The sequence below is a fragment of the Aricia agestis genome, chromosome 20 (genome assembly GCF_905147365.1).
Source record: "Aricia agestis chromosome 20, ilAriAges1.1, whole genome shotgun sequence".
In the NCBI taxonomy this organism is placed as follows: Eukaryota; Metazoa; Arthropoda; class Insecta; order Lepidoptera; family Lycaenidae; genus Aricia; species Aricia agestis.
In genome coordinates, this window is record NC_056425.1 from 3,585,458 (window position 1) to 3,601,021 (window position 15,564).

Sequence of the window (15,564 nt, forward strand, 5' to 3'; positions counted from 1 at the left end):
TCATGTCTTCCATTAGTCTCAAACTACCATGTAGCATTCTGTTTATAAACAGAATGCTACATGGTATATATTTTTTCATTCACAATCGAGCTTCTAGCTTCGATCACTTGTTACTAATATATAAAATATAATGATAAAAGCAGCTGCAGCGGCACGTCGCCGACGTAAAACGTCTATGGTTGTCGCGCACAAAATGAACGCTCGTTCACGGATCGGCTGCCGTGCGCGGCTGCCTCGCTATAGTGAAATAGTGCGCAAAAAAATGGCTCGCGAACCAAAACACAGATTTGCCGCGGTCGAACAATGCTCGCGCGGCCACCGTGCGAAATCGATACCCACCTTTACAATAATTTTGAAGGTGTCAAGTTGGAAGATTAAACAAAAAGCTTCAAAAAAGATGTCGTAGGGACGATGCTAATAGAAATCAGTTCTATTAGCATAAATAATACTCCCTTGCTAGTCACTAACAACAAACTTCTAGAAATTCATACAAACCAGTAATTTCGCTGCGACTCATCAACGGACGCGTTGTTGAAGGAACGACTGATAATGGATGTTGAGGGAGTGTGGAAGAAGCGCTGACACCGTTTTGTATTATGTTGTCGCGCGTTGTCGCAACGGACTAGCATACGTTATTTCGTTGTAACGACGCATCTAACTACAACAGGGCAACAAGACTAAACATTTTATTGTGTGATGAATATAAAGTTCAATGATGCAGCGCTGCCTCTATTCTAGGTCGTTTAGCTAGTCCCAATATCTAAATATATTTAACTCAAAGGTGACTGACTGACTGACTGACATAGTGATCTATCAACGCATACCCTAAAACACTGGATGGATCGGGCTGAAATTTGGCATGCAGGTAGATGTTATGACGTTATCCCTTAAGAAAGGATTTTGATAAGAGGATAAAAAAGGGGATGAAAGTTTGTATAAATCTTCTTAGATTTTCGACTGATTGATTTGAAATTAAAGATTGGAGATACTATGATGAAGACGTTGACTTAAATAGGGTCCCGTTTTACCCTTTGTAAAAGGAACCACAAAAAGGGGAAAACTATCCATCTTTATTATTATATACCATGTTAACGCGGACAAAGTTGCGGGCAACAGTTAGTTTTATAAATAAAACAGCTATACAGGGCATATTATTAAGCACTGTGTATTTTCATAGGTTCTATTCCGATAGCCTTAGCGACGCGTGCGTATACATCTATCTGACGCTGCGGGTAGATGATTGTGCCTCTGTGCTGTGTTGCTGCAGCGCTCTGCTTCTCTTTGTCACCTGGCGCTAAGACGGGAAGAGCTGGATTGACCTGGAAGAAAAAAAAACCGAATCGTCCAACAATGAACGTGAAGGTGACCATTGAGGATCTTCGCATTGGACCACAATGTATAACCATAATTGCGCAGTAACCACAACAATAAATTGAAGACGTATGTGGAAGAAAACGATAACTAACATTTTGTAACGTGCGGACATTTACTCATTTTGCCCTTATAATTTGAACAAAACTTGTAAGTTATCTATTTCATCGCCTGGCTAATTAATATGTCTGGCTACACATAAAACGCACAGTTTTTTTATTTAAAATCATTTTTCCGGCCCTAAAGCTTCCATTTATGCTTAAAACGGCAATTTTTTTACTGTTAGTTATCGTGTTCTTCCACTCGCGTTGTCTATTGACATTAAATAAGGGCAATTATAGACGAATAGGCTGCATCACAATCTTTAAACTCCTATATTTGTTAGTCAAGGATCACTGTTGACGCGGCGCAAAAGAATGCCGGTAAAAAATATAAGGTAATTAGGACAAGCGTAAATGAAAGTAGCTTCTTCCGTTTAGAAGCTACGTTGCCACAGATACAATACATACACGTGAAACTCATCATCTTAGATATTTGATTATCAATAGTTATATATATAGATATTATTATATATAGATATTTGATTATCAATACTGTTTAGAACCCGTTACTCTATGAAACATTTACAGCTAACCCGACTTATATAGAACAATAGGTTTTCCGCAACTTTTACTGTCTACTTCCTGTACAGTAAGTGGAAACAATTAACAGCTACGCATTCGTAACATTACAGCTCCTTCGATATTGTATAAAAAATAAAAAAAATTGCTTTATTTCGAGTAAATTTAAATCAAATCTTTTCAGAAAGTCTACGCGATGATCACCGGTTTGGGAACTAAGCCTTATAAAAATGATGTCAGCGCAGATAAATTAACTAACTTTTATTTTCTTTAACGTAACACTACGTAATGTAGATTTAGACGTGGGAGAGCCATGCTTCGGCACGAATGGGCCGGCTCGACCGGAGAAATACCACGGGCTCACAGAAAACCGGCGTGAAACAGCGCTTGCGCTGTGTTTCGCCGCCGAGTGAGTGAGTTTACCGGAGGCCCAATATCCTACCTATTTCCCTTCCCTACACTCCCATATTTCCTTCCCTACCCTCCCCTATTCTTTTTTTATTTTCCTTATGTTAATCGATGTGGAGCTGTGTCACATGGATTAGCAAATTAGTTGACATCTTCTTAATATTATACTAGCTGTTAGCGACTATTTTGTTAAATTAAATCTTTATTTATAATTTTTTAAATATACTAACATTAGCTTTTAAGAATAAAGTGTTACTAACAATTGAGCCAAATGAAGTCTGAAAATAAAATTTACTATTATTATTATTCCCTTCCCTACCCTATTCGCTCTTAAAAGGCCGGCAACGCACCTGCAGCTCTTCTGATGCTGCGAGTGTCCATGGGCGACGGAAGTTGCTTTCCATCAGGTGACCCGTTTGCTCGTTTGTCCCCTTTATTTTTTCATTTTAAAAAAATTAGGTGTAAATTGTTCCTGCTAACCCTTGTCTACATTCTCGAGGCTTCTCACATATTTTAAACTTCACGCACGTGCTACCATAGAGTAATATTATGGTCTCTGGTGCTACGTACAGGCCGGGTTCCGTAGAACATTTTTTTTATTACTATCAAGCAAATTTTTTGTGATTAGCCTTATTTTGATAACACGAACAACAATTTTACTTGCCAAAAATCTTGAAAGTGATAGCTAACAGAAATAGAAAGGATTTAATACTTTGATTTGATTGTTCTATTTGTAGGACAATGTTACTCTTAAATTATACAACTAAACTAAAAATTTGTTTGATAGAAAAAAATGTTCTACGGAACCTGGACTAGTATACATTACGGTATGTATTTGAAACATTATCGCTCGTGAAATATTGTTTGATTATTATTATTATTATCTTTACATTTATTTTATGTTTTCTTTTCTTCAACGTTACGAATACGTAGCTGTGAAATCTCCATGCTAACCCTGCACATTTTCGTGACCAGTCACGTTTTGGTGGTGAGCCTAGATAAGTCAATGCCAAAGAAAGTCGGCACATTCGAGCACCGTTAAAAATTAGCAGGACTCTCCGAATGGAACCATGTTTTGGGTTCACTCTTTTGTTTCAAATGCAAATATTTGTTAATAAAAAATTACATTGTACACGTGAATTAAAGAAGCAAATAAATGTATATTAATGTTCAAGAAAAAAAAAAGATTTAGTTAAAACGAAGCGTTTGTCTGAAAAATTGAGCGATGCATTTAAGTAGACCACAAAAAAGGATGTTAGATGCAACTTTTCGTATTGTCTTAACAGTTTCAGTTATACTGAATACCGTGACGCTATCTTGGTTTTTAGTTTATTTCAGACTATTATAAAAGCCTAACGGTAAATAATGGTAATCTTATTGTTAAGAGCGGGCTGCCAAATTTTGCTGTGTTTTATAAGTATTATGATTCCGGATGATGATTGAGTTAAATGAAATTGAGATTTATTTAATCATTGTATATTCATCTGATATTTGCCTAACGGAAAACTCGATTCACTTATTTTGACTCGATAGTTATATTTATATCTTTCTGGGCTTTTCAATAAAATATATCTGTTACACTTATTGAGTTACTATCATTAAATAACTTGCACTACTACAATCACACTACACAAAATAATGGCTAAAGGAAATATTAGTAATCATCAAAGACAGTTTTGGGACTTACGACCTTTACTTTCGTGCTATAATGCGGGAACCGTTGTTACGCGATATTGTTCACTATTAGTTGCAGCGCAAAGCACAAGGCTCGGGGGCACGATTCATGGAATCATTATTCACTTTTGGAGGATAGCGGGGTGTGTAGGCGGGGCTAGCGTGGTTTGATATTTTTCTGGCAGTCTCTTAAGCTAAGTATAACATGAACATGAGGTGTCTATAGATAAATCCTGAATTTACACAATCGTAAGAATTAAAAAATATTATTTCAGCGCTGCTACTTTAACAGCAGTCTATAGACCTCGTTTTGTAAGTAGCACCGCTGATATTGGTATAACATTGGTATAAACAATTAACACCCTAAAGTACGTTTAAAGTTAACACTAAGTTTTGCTACACCTTGTATATCCACATCCGAACATATAACCCAATATATTCTATACGTGGGAGAGCCATGCTTCGGCACGAATGGGCTGGCTCGACCGGATAAATACCATGTTCTCACAGAAAACCGGCGTGATACAGCGATTGCGCTGTGTTTCGCCGAGTGAGCGAGTTTACCGGTGGCCCAATCCCCTAACCCCTACCCTGTTCCCTTCCCTACCCTCAACTATTCCCTTCCCTTCCCATCCCTACCCTCCCCTATTACCCTATTCCCTCTTAAAAGGCCGGCAACGCACTTGCAGCTCTTCTGATGCTGCGAGTGTCCATGGGCGACGTAGGTTGCTTTCCATCAGGTGACCCGTTTGCTCGTTTGCCCCCTTATTTCATTAAAAAATAAAAAAATATAACCTCCTCCTTTTTGGAAGTCAATTTATAAATATGTAGTAACCTACCGGTTCCAAATTCCTATAATGGTGGAGACAGTCCGCGACCCTGGTGGTAAACCCGGGGGCGAAGCGCTCGGGGTCCACCGCTATGAAGCACTGCCCCATGTTCGGGGATTCGGTCTGGTTGTGCGTCCACGGCGGCACGTTGTGCGTGGCGTTTGATCCTAGAAAATATCAGTGGCATTGATTTTGTCTTAGGTTATGATTCGAGATGAGCAAAATACCCAAAATTACCGAGCCATTACCGATATACTATCAGAGAAGTTGATTCATACTTCATAGGCTAAGAAGTATGAACCAACTTACGGACTACGGACCTACATCATTTGGTCATATTCTGTCAATTCAATAAAATATTATTTAGTCGTGATCTGTCGGCTGGGTTCGACATAACGCAACCAAATGACGTAGGTCCGCCATCTGCCTACGAATCAATTTCTCTGATAGTACACACTCCTAATGAGCTTCCAAAATTTAATGGATGGATGCTGATTTGTATTGATAGATTTTCATTATAGTAATGTATGCCAATCGTTTTGGATAGAATTCAAGCATAGGCTGCATAGGTAAAGTGGAATTCTGAACATGTGTACAATTTGCGTCATTCGATTTAATCAGATCTGTAGCTCAGTCTGTCAACAATAAACATAGTTATCAACAGAGAGCTCTTGATAACTATGTTTATGTTTGTTTGTTTGTTATATTGTTTGTAATGTATATCTGAGGCACTACTGTCAACAAACAAACATAGTTCTCAACAGAGATTAGTATCTCTATTGATAACTATGTTTGTTTGTTAACAGTAGCGCCTGAGCTACAGGTCTGATTAATCGATTCAAAATGATATTAGTATAATATCATTAAAAAATCACGTTCCTACGTAATTTTGGTTGGGCTTGACGCAACCCTATCGAATCATGTTAAACAGTTCCCTGTTCCTAACAGTTTATCGACTACCAAAATCGTTACACTCTTTGTCCTCACAATGGCTCTATAAAATGGTTGCCCCCATGGTCCAGTGTTGACTCCGAGGTGTCGGGATTTCCGCGTTGGAAACATGTTAATTGTTATTACTTATTTCCAAGTTTGATAAGATAATGCAGGCAGATCACCTGACTGTCTGACAAGTAAGATGATCCATGATTCCATGCGTCGTCGGATGAGTATGTAAAAAGTCGGTCCTGCACCTGATCTCTCACCAGTCGTGTCGGTCTCCCATCCCACTGGATTATGAGAGTAAAGGAATAGAGAGTGCTCTTGTGTACTGCGCAACACTTGGGCACTATAAAATGACTCCTGCGTAACTGGCCTGGTTTCAATGAAACCGGCCACCGTCACCAAATCCGATGTGGGAGTTTTAATATAAAACGCTCGCATACCTGATAGTCCACTACATAAGACCTCCACCATGGTGCTAAGCCCGAATCCCTTGTAGCCGCTGGTCTCCTCGAAACCGCCCAGCGGTAACAGCCGACTGGTATCAAACGCCTGCAAAAAGTTTATAGCAATTGCTGAGAAGAGGAAACTCTTTGGAAACGGATAGAAAAGAAAATACAAGCAAAGGCACAAACACACAAATTAATACGATGCAAAGTAACGTCCTACAACGATGCGACGTCGTTTCAGTGTCTAAACACACTAGGCCGAAGTTACGCGGCGGAAATTCTGCATGATTATGCCCGCAATATCAAACGCATACGTGATAGTGTGCCATCCATGGGCGTACCCAGGTTCTGGGCCAGCGGGGGGGCAAATAACCTAGGTTCTGGGCCAGGGCGGGCAAATCAGATTTTTTATAAGCTAGGAGTTTATAAAGAATAAAAAAAATATAATTTTTAGTTGTGTAAATATTGTATTGCAAACAAATGCCCCCCCCTCGGTACGCCCATGGTGCCATCGGTAATTTAAAATACATTGCGGGCGTAATCATGCGGAATTTCCGCCGCGTAATTTCGGTGTTTAGACACTTAAACTCCATTGCGCCGAAATTCGTTTGTCACGCAGGAACCGTACATTTTGCTGGGATGAAAACTATCCTTCGCGCTTTTACGGGGCTAAAAGTATCTATGCCCCATGTCAAAAATTGTTCAGCCGCTTAAGCTAGAAGGGGTAACAGACATACACACTTTCACATTTATAATGTTATTAAGGATGCCAACAAATATGTAGCGTAGGCCTGTGATAGCAAAGTACAAAATGGTGGCATCACCGTCATTCACCATTCCGCATCATCAGTTCAATATTCCTTGCCTATTTTAGAAAGAGAGGAAAATGAGATGAGGGACTTACGACTTGTGGGTCCGTAGCCAACTTCCCATCTGGCCCCAAGGCCCAGCCGGGGGGGACAGGCTCTCCTTTGTGAATCAGGACTTCTATCTGAAAATTATATTTACAAATTAAAACACCTATAGATTTCTCGATGAAGTATTTCGGCATGACCAAATCGTGCTCTTGTAATAATTATTATTGGAGTGCTATTTTCAATCATAGAGGAATATATTATAATACATCGGATATTTCCAGTTTTCTCATTAAAAATAGTATTTTTTTCGAGAGTCGAAGTTTTTCATAATCGCAGTAGATATGTAACGACAGAGGTTACAAGAAACCTTTCATAATAATAATATGATCTCAATGGTGCTTGAGATCATATTATTATTATGAAATCTCCTACATTCTCCTATAATATTCTTCTGAGTAGTATCATTGGGGATCCCAAAACACCGTCAGATATGCCCATAGACATTTAGGTTGGGTTGTACCAGAGGTGTGGTTAAATTTATAGTTATAGTTAAGGCAAATTTAACTTTAACTTTGACTGGAGAAATTGACAGATGACAGCTGGTCCAACAAGGTTATAAATGAACGTGGGCGGGGGCGCTGCTGGTAAAGGAGAACTGTCAAAAATGCGTTTTTGTATTATGACAGCGTTAGTTTCTTTTTCGCCACGTGCATTTAAAACCTTGTCGAGCTCTATTATGGTTATGATTAAATATAGCGTCTTGATGGCGTCCATTTTTAACTTTAACCAAAGATTTGACATTTTGCATTGTAGTTAAAGTTACAGTTATAGTTAAAGTTGTTGGTGCAACCAACCCAATCTTAATCATTAATTTAACAGACATTTAATCAATAATTTAATCATTTAATGATTAACTCTATGAGTGCGAGCATTCTGACCTCGGAATGCGGCCATTAATTTTCGTTATTAAACGAGGGTCATCACTCATCAGTGAAATTATTTTACCTTTCCCATGGCGGCGGCCGTAGTGGCCATGTCCAAGACGAGGGAGTCTCCATTGCCGGCCGGTGCCGCTAGAGATATGGGGTTTGTTCCCGTTGCACTCTGAAATTGATGTATGTTATTAGTAGTTAATTGTTGATAGATAAGGGTTTTAGCTAAACTTGTATATAAAGTGTAACAAAACAAAGTGATATACTTTAGGGTGTGTATGTCTTCCTTATACAGGGTGTAACGAAAATAAGTGATAATACTTTAGGGTGTGTATGTCTTCCATATACAGGGTGTAACTAAAATAAGTGATAATACTTTAGAATGTGTACGTGTTCCTTGTAGAGAGTTCACTGTGAAAGTAGCAGCGCTGAAATACCAAATTTTTTTTTTCACTTTTGTATGGGGAAACTCGTGACGCTCGGGCCCTTGCCCATACAAAAGTGAAAAAAAATTTTCGTCTTTCAGCGCTGCTACTTTCACAGTGAACTCTCTACAAGGAACACGTACACACCCTAAAATATTATCACTTATTTTTGTTACACACTGTATAGAGTTCACTGTGAAAGTAGCAGCGCTGAAAGATAGACATTTTTAGTAGTTTGTATGGGCAAGCTCCCCAGCATCATGAGTTTTCCCATAAAAAAGCTTAAAAAATTAGTTTGTCAGCGCTGCTACTTTCACAATGAACTCTTTTAAACGGCCTTTAAGTATTACTACCACTTAGGTTTGTGTCTCTGCGTATTACGATCTGTATTTCTCTACTGTCTATTATTTCGCTTACTCATCTTTACCATAAACTATAAAGGGTTTGTGTGTTATCAAAGTTAAATGAAATCCGCTAGATTGATTTTGTTTATATTAAGCACAGATATAGAGAGCAGACCAATAAAGAATAAATGCAAGTTTTTATCATGGTAAAATGTATGGTCCTCATGATTTTATTTTCCGCGTACGGAGTCGAGGGAAACATCTACAGTTACACATCGCAAAATCTATCACCGTTTTCCTATGTTTATTTAAGATTTTTAACCAAATAAATAATATATTTAAGTTACAAAGATAAAGAGGTTAAAGGTAAACATTGTTTTGTAATAAATTTTCGGTGTTTTTGTTGGGGTTTCATCAAATCAACATCTCACAACGAATAAAACAGCTGGTGTTATATAATATATATACGTATCTTTTTAGATATAAGTACTCCATATAAAATAACGTCAATCATATATTAGACGTGTCTGTCTGTTTGCGTTTGTGTAGCATCTAAACGGGTGGATCGATTCAGATCTATGACCTTACTTGTTAGCAACGGCTTATCATTATCAGCCCGTTCCTTGCTGGAAAATTTGGAATGAAATTTGGAAAATGTATTTCATAAAAGCTGATTGGTACTTCCCGATGCGCAGATGCCTACGTAGATGCATTACTAAGGATTTGAAAAACTTCAATTGAAGACGTCATGCTGAATCTATCAAATCAATAGAAATGCATATCCACGCGTCTGTGCGGTCTGAATTGACTCTAATTCGATCGGTTCAATATTAGTAGAGAATACAGTTTACATTATCTAGTACCTGTTTAGATCTGGTGGGCACCATGATGGGTGCAGAGTTGGTAAACGCCATGCCGATCATCCCCACCTTCTCCGCCTGCAGCGCCCAGTACCCCGCCATGCCGAAGTGGTTGCAGCCTGAAATATCCCTAGTTAGTTGTATGTAACACATCAATACATATTTTAAGATATTGCAACCCCGAGCCAAGTCGTTTCTTGCTGTATTAAAAAGCATCCTATGTTATTTTGCGGAACTCAAGGTAGGTTCGTACCCAATTTCATCTCAACCTGTCCAGTATGGTTACAGCGTAAAGACGTAGACACAGATCGAAACATCTGCACTAATAGTAAACAAGTGTTGCCCGCAAATTCATTTGCCAAAAATGCGTTCGTTTTGACAGAAAAACTCTAACCCCTTCCCTTCCCTACTCTTCCCTATTCCTTTTCTTATCCTCCCCTATTCCCTCTTAAAAGGCCGGCAAAGCACCTGCAGCTTTTCTGATGTTGCGAGTGTCCATGGGCGACGGAATTTGCTTTCCATTACCCGTTTGCTCGTTTGCCCCCTTTTTTCATAAAAAATAATAATGAAGGAGCCTAATTGTTCCAGTACTTGGAAAACCAAAATCATCATACACAATATAAGGTACCTACAGCTACTTAACCCTTTAACCCTTGCTTAAAACCAAACATGCTTTTCACCAGTGTCTGTAAATGTATCTTATCTTATATCTTTAAACGAGCAATTCTTGTATATATATATATATATATATATATATATATATATATATACATATTAATAAATAAAGCTAGGAATCATTTCTAGAAAATGTCATGTTCATCAGATACCGAGCAAAGCTCGGTCAAACAGCTAGTTAACCATATCAAACTATAAAATGCTCATTCGATTTTCCAAGTCGTATTAAATACTCACGTTTCGCCGCCACCCATCCCACACCACACTCCCTGGCCTTCCTCACAGCAACATCCATGCAGAAATGGCCGACGGTCGCGCCCAGTGCGTTACAGCCGTCCACCCACGCCGTCGCCCCTGACTCCTGCAGTATAACGGGCCTGGCAGTAGGATTGGTCGCGCCGTTCTTGATGTCGTTTATGTATAATTCTGAAAAGAAGGTAAAGCGACAGATTTAGAGCCATGCTTTGGCACGAGTGGGCCGGCTCGACCGGAGAAATACCACGGGCTCACAGAAAACCGGCGTAAAACAGCGCTTGTGCTGTGTTTCGCCGAGTGAGTGAGTTTACCGGAGGCCCAATCCCCTACCCTTTTCCCTTCCCTACCCTCTCCTATTTCCTTCCCTACCCTCCCCTATTACCCTATTTCCTCTTAAAAGGCCGGCAACGCACCTGCAGCTCTTCTGATGCTGCGAGTGTACATGGGCGATGGAAGTTGCTTTCCATCAGATGACTAGTTTGCTCATTTGCCCCCTTATTTCATAAAAAAAATGTACTTTAAGTTCATACTACGGTAAATTATGTGCAATAATAGTATCTTCATAGATAATCTAAAGTGCCAGTAATGGGATGACTGGTGCAATTTCCTCTTCAGCCTTTGATTCTACCACAGGTCAGGGGTGAAGAGTAACTATCAAAAATATCTCTTTTAATATGCCTTGGCTCGGCTCGAGTCTTTAGTGTCCAAACACACTAGGCCGAAAAAGCGCGGCCGAAGTTCGGCATGATTACGCCTGCAATGTATTTTAAATTACCAATGACACTCTATGCTTACATTACGTCGCGTTAAATTGTATGCATAGCGCATTGCTGACATAATCATGGCGAACTTCGGCCGAGTATTTTCGACCTGTGTGTTTACTATTTAGACACTAAGACCTAAGTTACGTAGTTTTCCTTTCCTATAATATTTCCATTATTATTATAGTTTCATAGGCACAGGACTCAGAAGATCAGTATGAGCCTTAGGCTCTCTTGGCGGAGCTCCTACAACTGCGTGGAAACGCATTTAAAATGATATTATAGAGTTCGACTACAGTTCGACAAGGCTGTTTATGAACGTGGCGAGAAAAGGAACTAACGCTTCTATCATACAAAAACGTCATTTTTGACAGTTCTCCTTTACCAGCAGCGCACATTGATTGACATTGACACATTCAATTAAAGCCTTGTCGAACTGTAGTACCAATATTTACGTGAGCGAATAAAATAAACTCTATACTGCGACAAGACTACTTCTAAAAATCTAAATTCATGCTAACCTAGTCTATTCAATCCATGACTGAAGTGTCCCGCGGAGTCCGCATGTACCAGGAGGTCAGCGTGTCTCTTCGCCTCCGTCTCTGGAGCTCCCACAGCCACCAGGCTCTCAACCATGAATCTCCTCACCTCCTCAACACGTACTTCTGGCATGGCGACGCGAGAGCAACTGACTTCTTATCAGCTGACATTTGAATATATACTGTTCTGTGATAAGTAAACAATGTAAAGAAAAACGTGCGTTTGTAATTAAAATAATTGTATACTTTATTATTAATGCCAGTTTTTCTGTCTGTCATCTAGGACCCGATTTAGCTATTTAGCCGCTCCAGGCTAAGATCATTTTTGCCGCCCTTTAGCTACGTACAGAAAAACATATAAGTCATGAGCTAGATTTATTGGAAACGGGGTTACATATTTTAGTAATTTTACTTGTATTTTCACTCTCCAACATGAAGTAGGTTTGGATGGTAAAAATCCCAAACTTGGGTGGTTTTGTTAAATGTTGCTACATGTGAAATGCTTGGGATAGGGCAAGGCTCTGTCGATCCCGCTGACCAGTACAGAATAATGTTTGATTACAGAGTTATATTCTATGAATTTCTGCGAGAATAATATTGCAGTAAATATTTAGTTGTAGATATAAAGTAGTTGGTTTATGTCTGTCACAAGTCACGATAATTAATTTAATTTCTGTATGAAACTTTACTTAAATAGTGTTTGTAACATATTATTGAATAATGATATTACTTATGTACAGAGTGTAACAAAACTAAGTGATAATACTTTACAGTGTGTATGTGCCCCCTGTATAGAGTTCACTATGAAAGTAGCAGAGCTGAAAAAGTATTTTTTTTCACATTTGTAACAATAATTCATGACGCTCGGGTGCTTGATCATACAAATCACCAAAAAAAATGCTCTTTCAGCGCTGCTACTTTCACGGTGAACACCATAATATAAGGAACACCTACGCACCCTGAAGTATTATCACTTAGTTTTGTTACACCCTGTATAGTGTGTACAACACAAAAATAACATTTAAATATAAATTCAGGAGAATAGAAACTACTGAAAAGTAGCCACTCTTTCACAGAGATTCTTTAGCTATTTTTAACTTTGTCATAACACATTCAATATATATTTTTTAATGAAATAAACGAGAAACGGGTCACCTGATGGAAAGCAACTTCCGTTGCCCATGGACACACGCAACATCAGAAGAGATGCAGGTGCGTTGCCGGCCTTTTAAGAGGGAATAGGATTATAGGTGAGGTAAGAAAGGAAATAGGGAAGGGTAGGGAAGGAAAGGGTAGGGAATTGGGCCTCCGGTAAACTCACTCACTCGGCTAAACACAGCGCAAGCGCTGTTTTACGCCGGTTTTCTGTGAGCCGGTGGTATTTCACCGGTCGAGCCGTCCCATTCGTGTTGAAGCATGGCTCTACAACGTAGTAAAAAAATCTAAGTAAAGTGTCATACTCATCATCGCTAATGTGATGTCAAACATCTTAGTTAACCTATCTGCCCTCATATGCTACAGTTAAAATTTTAATAATATAATATACCAGTCATATTCAATCTACTTTTCACCGCTCTAATTATCTTATTACCAGTCTATCAATCCTGATGGAACTGCTTAAGAAACCTTAGCCTATGTCAGAGGTCGACAATCTGTAGGTCAAGAGACTGCTACTCTTTAAGAGCAAAACAATGCGATCGTGCTATAGTTAGAAAAAAAAGGGAACATTTAATCGTAATTAAAATTAACCATTTGACCCTTTTTTTTTCGCCGAGAAAATGCTTTTAAGCATCTTGCGGGGGATGGGGGTCCTGCCCGCAAGTATGTGGGTCTCTACTGCGTCCGAAAGATGGTAGTGGACGCAGCCCCTACCCACTAAAAACTCGGCGGCACTCCACTATTTGCCGTAGGCGGGCCGCGGGATCACGTGTGCTTACACCACGGCTACGCCGGCGGGTGACTGCTGCTGCAGGCTTTTCTCTGTGTGGCCCAAGGGCTTTCCACGGCCGATCAGAGGCCTCATAAGCCATTGCTTTTAATGTCGCGATACACAGGAGTACATTGTGTATCACAACCAACTCGGGGGCTCGGTACGATGGATGGCGGCGTCCCCACACCGCCATCCCGAATTCTCCTGCTAAGGCGGGACATTGGGATCGTCGTGATTGATCGCCCGTCTTCGCCTAGGCCTTCTCGAGCGAAGAGAACCGAGGCGCGCCGCCCTTTCCCTCGCGCGCTCGGCCTCTTCTTTGGTGGATATCACTTCATCCGCAAAGTGCTCCACCGCCCGCCATTTGTCTTGGCTCTCCAGCATAGCATACACTAGTACTGGGAGTGTAGTATCCTGTCCGATAATATTTTTCATTTCAGATCGTTGATTGTCCCATGCAGGGAATGTCGATATTGTGTGTTGTGCCGTGTCACATATCTCGTTGCAATGGTGACAGGCCGATGTCTCCTCCCGTTTTACGACCTCACACAGGTACCGACCAAAACATCCATGTCCAGTCAATATCTGTGTGAGGCGGAACGTTAGAGCACCGCTCTTTCTACGCACCCATTCTTTTAGAACAGGGCGTAAAGCCGTCAATAGGTCGATGCTCACTCGTGGTTGCTCGAGCTGCTCTAACCACAAATCAAGTGCTCGATCATGTTCCGAATTTCGCCACCGTTGAACGACATCAAACGGTGGGACGTTGCCCTCATCTCGTGCAGATTGGCAGCGCCAGTAAACTTCAGCCAAGGATGAGGCCTCTAAATCCCAAGGCACACTTCCTACTAGGGCACATGCCGCGTCTTTCGAGACGGCACTGTAGCCTCGTACCACTAGTATAGTCATTACCCTCTGCAACCTCCCGAGAACCCCTAAGGTACTCTAAAACTAAGAATGAACGCATTCAACGGCCAAACTCATAGATTATTAACGATCAATTAACTTTAAGTAAATCAAGGCATTGATACAAAATATATTATGGAGTTTCTGTCAAAATATTTATTATGTTAAAGTAATGATTAAATCTCCCTGGGAAAGGCAGTGCCATCGTAGCTATATAATCTTATAATTTATATATAAAATTCTCGTGTCACAATTTCAGGCCCCGTACTTCTCCGAAACGGCTTTACTGATTTTAACCAAATTTTATATGCATATTCAGTGGGTCTGAGAATCGTCTACTGGGTACTTTTATATAAATAAGTGCATTTGTGGAATAAATAATAGTAAATTATTACAACTCGAGACTGACGGCGACCATTGTTTGTGCGACGGGATAGCGATGGACGTTGCCATGGTGATATACTTATTTAGTCACTTCAATAAAATAATACGGGCGAAATAATTATATATGGCAAAGAAACGTTTGCCGGGTCAGCTAGTAATATAATATATTATGTATAACGAATTATAGTTTATAATAACTCTTATGCTCAACAAAAATGATCCGACGAAATCCTGATGAAATAATATAAGCGACTGGTTTATTTTCTTTCGAATTCACTCGTTTGTACAGTACAAACGAGTGAATTCGAAAGAAATGTTAGTAACTAACATAAACATTACGCTTTTCTTTCAAGACGTACTGCTTTTTGTGATTAGATAAACAACCTTCACTGAGATACTAAACCA

The 15,564-nt window shown here is 39.7% G+C and overlaps 2 protein-coding genes across 2 annotated transcripts; both read right to left on the reverse strand.

Moving 5' to 3' along the window:
- Positions 1–1,142: 1,142 nt before the first annotated feature.
- LOC121737295 ((2R)-3-sulfolactate dehydrogenase (NADP(+))-like) lies at positions 1,143–12,077 on the reverse strand. The gene is made up of 8 exons (XM_042128929.1): positions 11,922–12,077; positions 10,622–10,810; positions 9,713–9,828; positions 8,154–8,252; positions 7,196–7,282; positions 6,286–6,394; positions 4,913–5,070; positions 1,143–1,319 (listed from the first exon to the last, which is right to left on the reverse strand). Exons 1-8 carry the CDS (start codon positions 12,070–12,072, stop codon positions 1,155–1,157), a joined length of 1,074 nt encoding a protein of 357 aa, XP_041984863.1. The 5' UTR covers positions 12,073–12,077; the 3' UTR covers positions 1,143–1,154.
- Positions 12,078–14,076: 1,999 nt separating this feature from the next.
- Positions 14,077–14,778, reverse strand: LOC121737396. Its single transcript, XM_042129070.1, has one exon. It carries the CDS (start codon positions 14,776–14,778, stop codon positions 14,077–14,079), a length of 702 nt encoding a protein of 233 aa, XP_041985004.1.
- Between the last annotated feature and the right edge of the window lie 786 nt (positions 14,779–15,564).

Coding starts and splice junctions, on each gene's coding strand:
- LOC121737295 (XM_042128929.1), bottom strand. CDS start 12,072: ATGCCAGAAGTACGTGTTGAGGAGGTGAGGAGATTCATGGTTGAGAGC. Junction 10,811..11,921: donor TCATGGATTGAATAGACTAG/GTTAGCATGAAT, acceptor CCTTCTTTTCAG/AATTATACATAAACGACATC. Junction 9,829..10,621: donor GGGATGGGTGGCGGCGAAAC/GTGAGTATTTAA, acceptor GGGATATTTCAG/GCTGCAACCACTTCGGCATG.
- LOC121737396 (XM_042129070.1), bottom strand. CDS start 14,778: ATGACTATACTAGTGGTACGAGGCTACAGTGCCGTCTCGAAAGACGCG.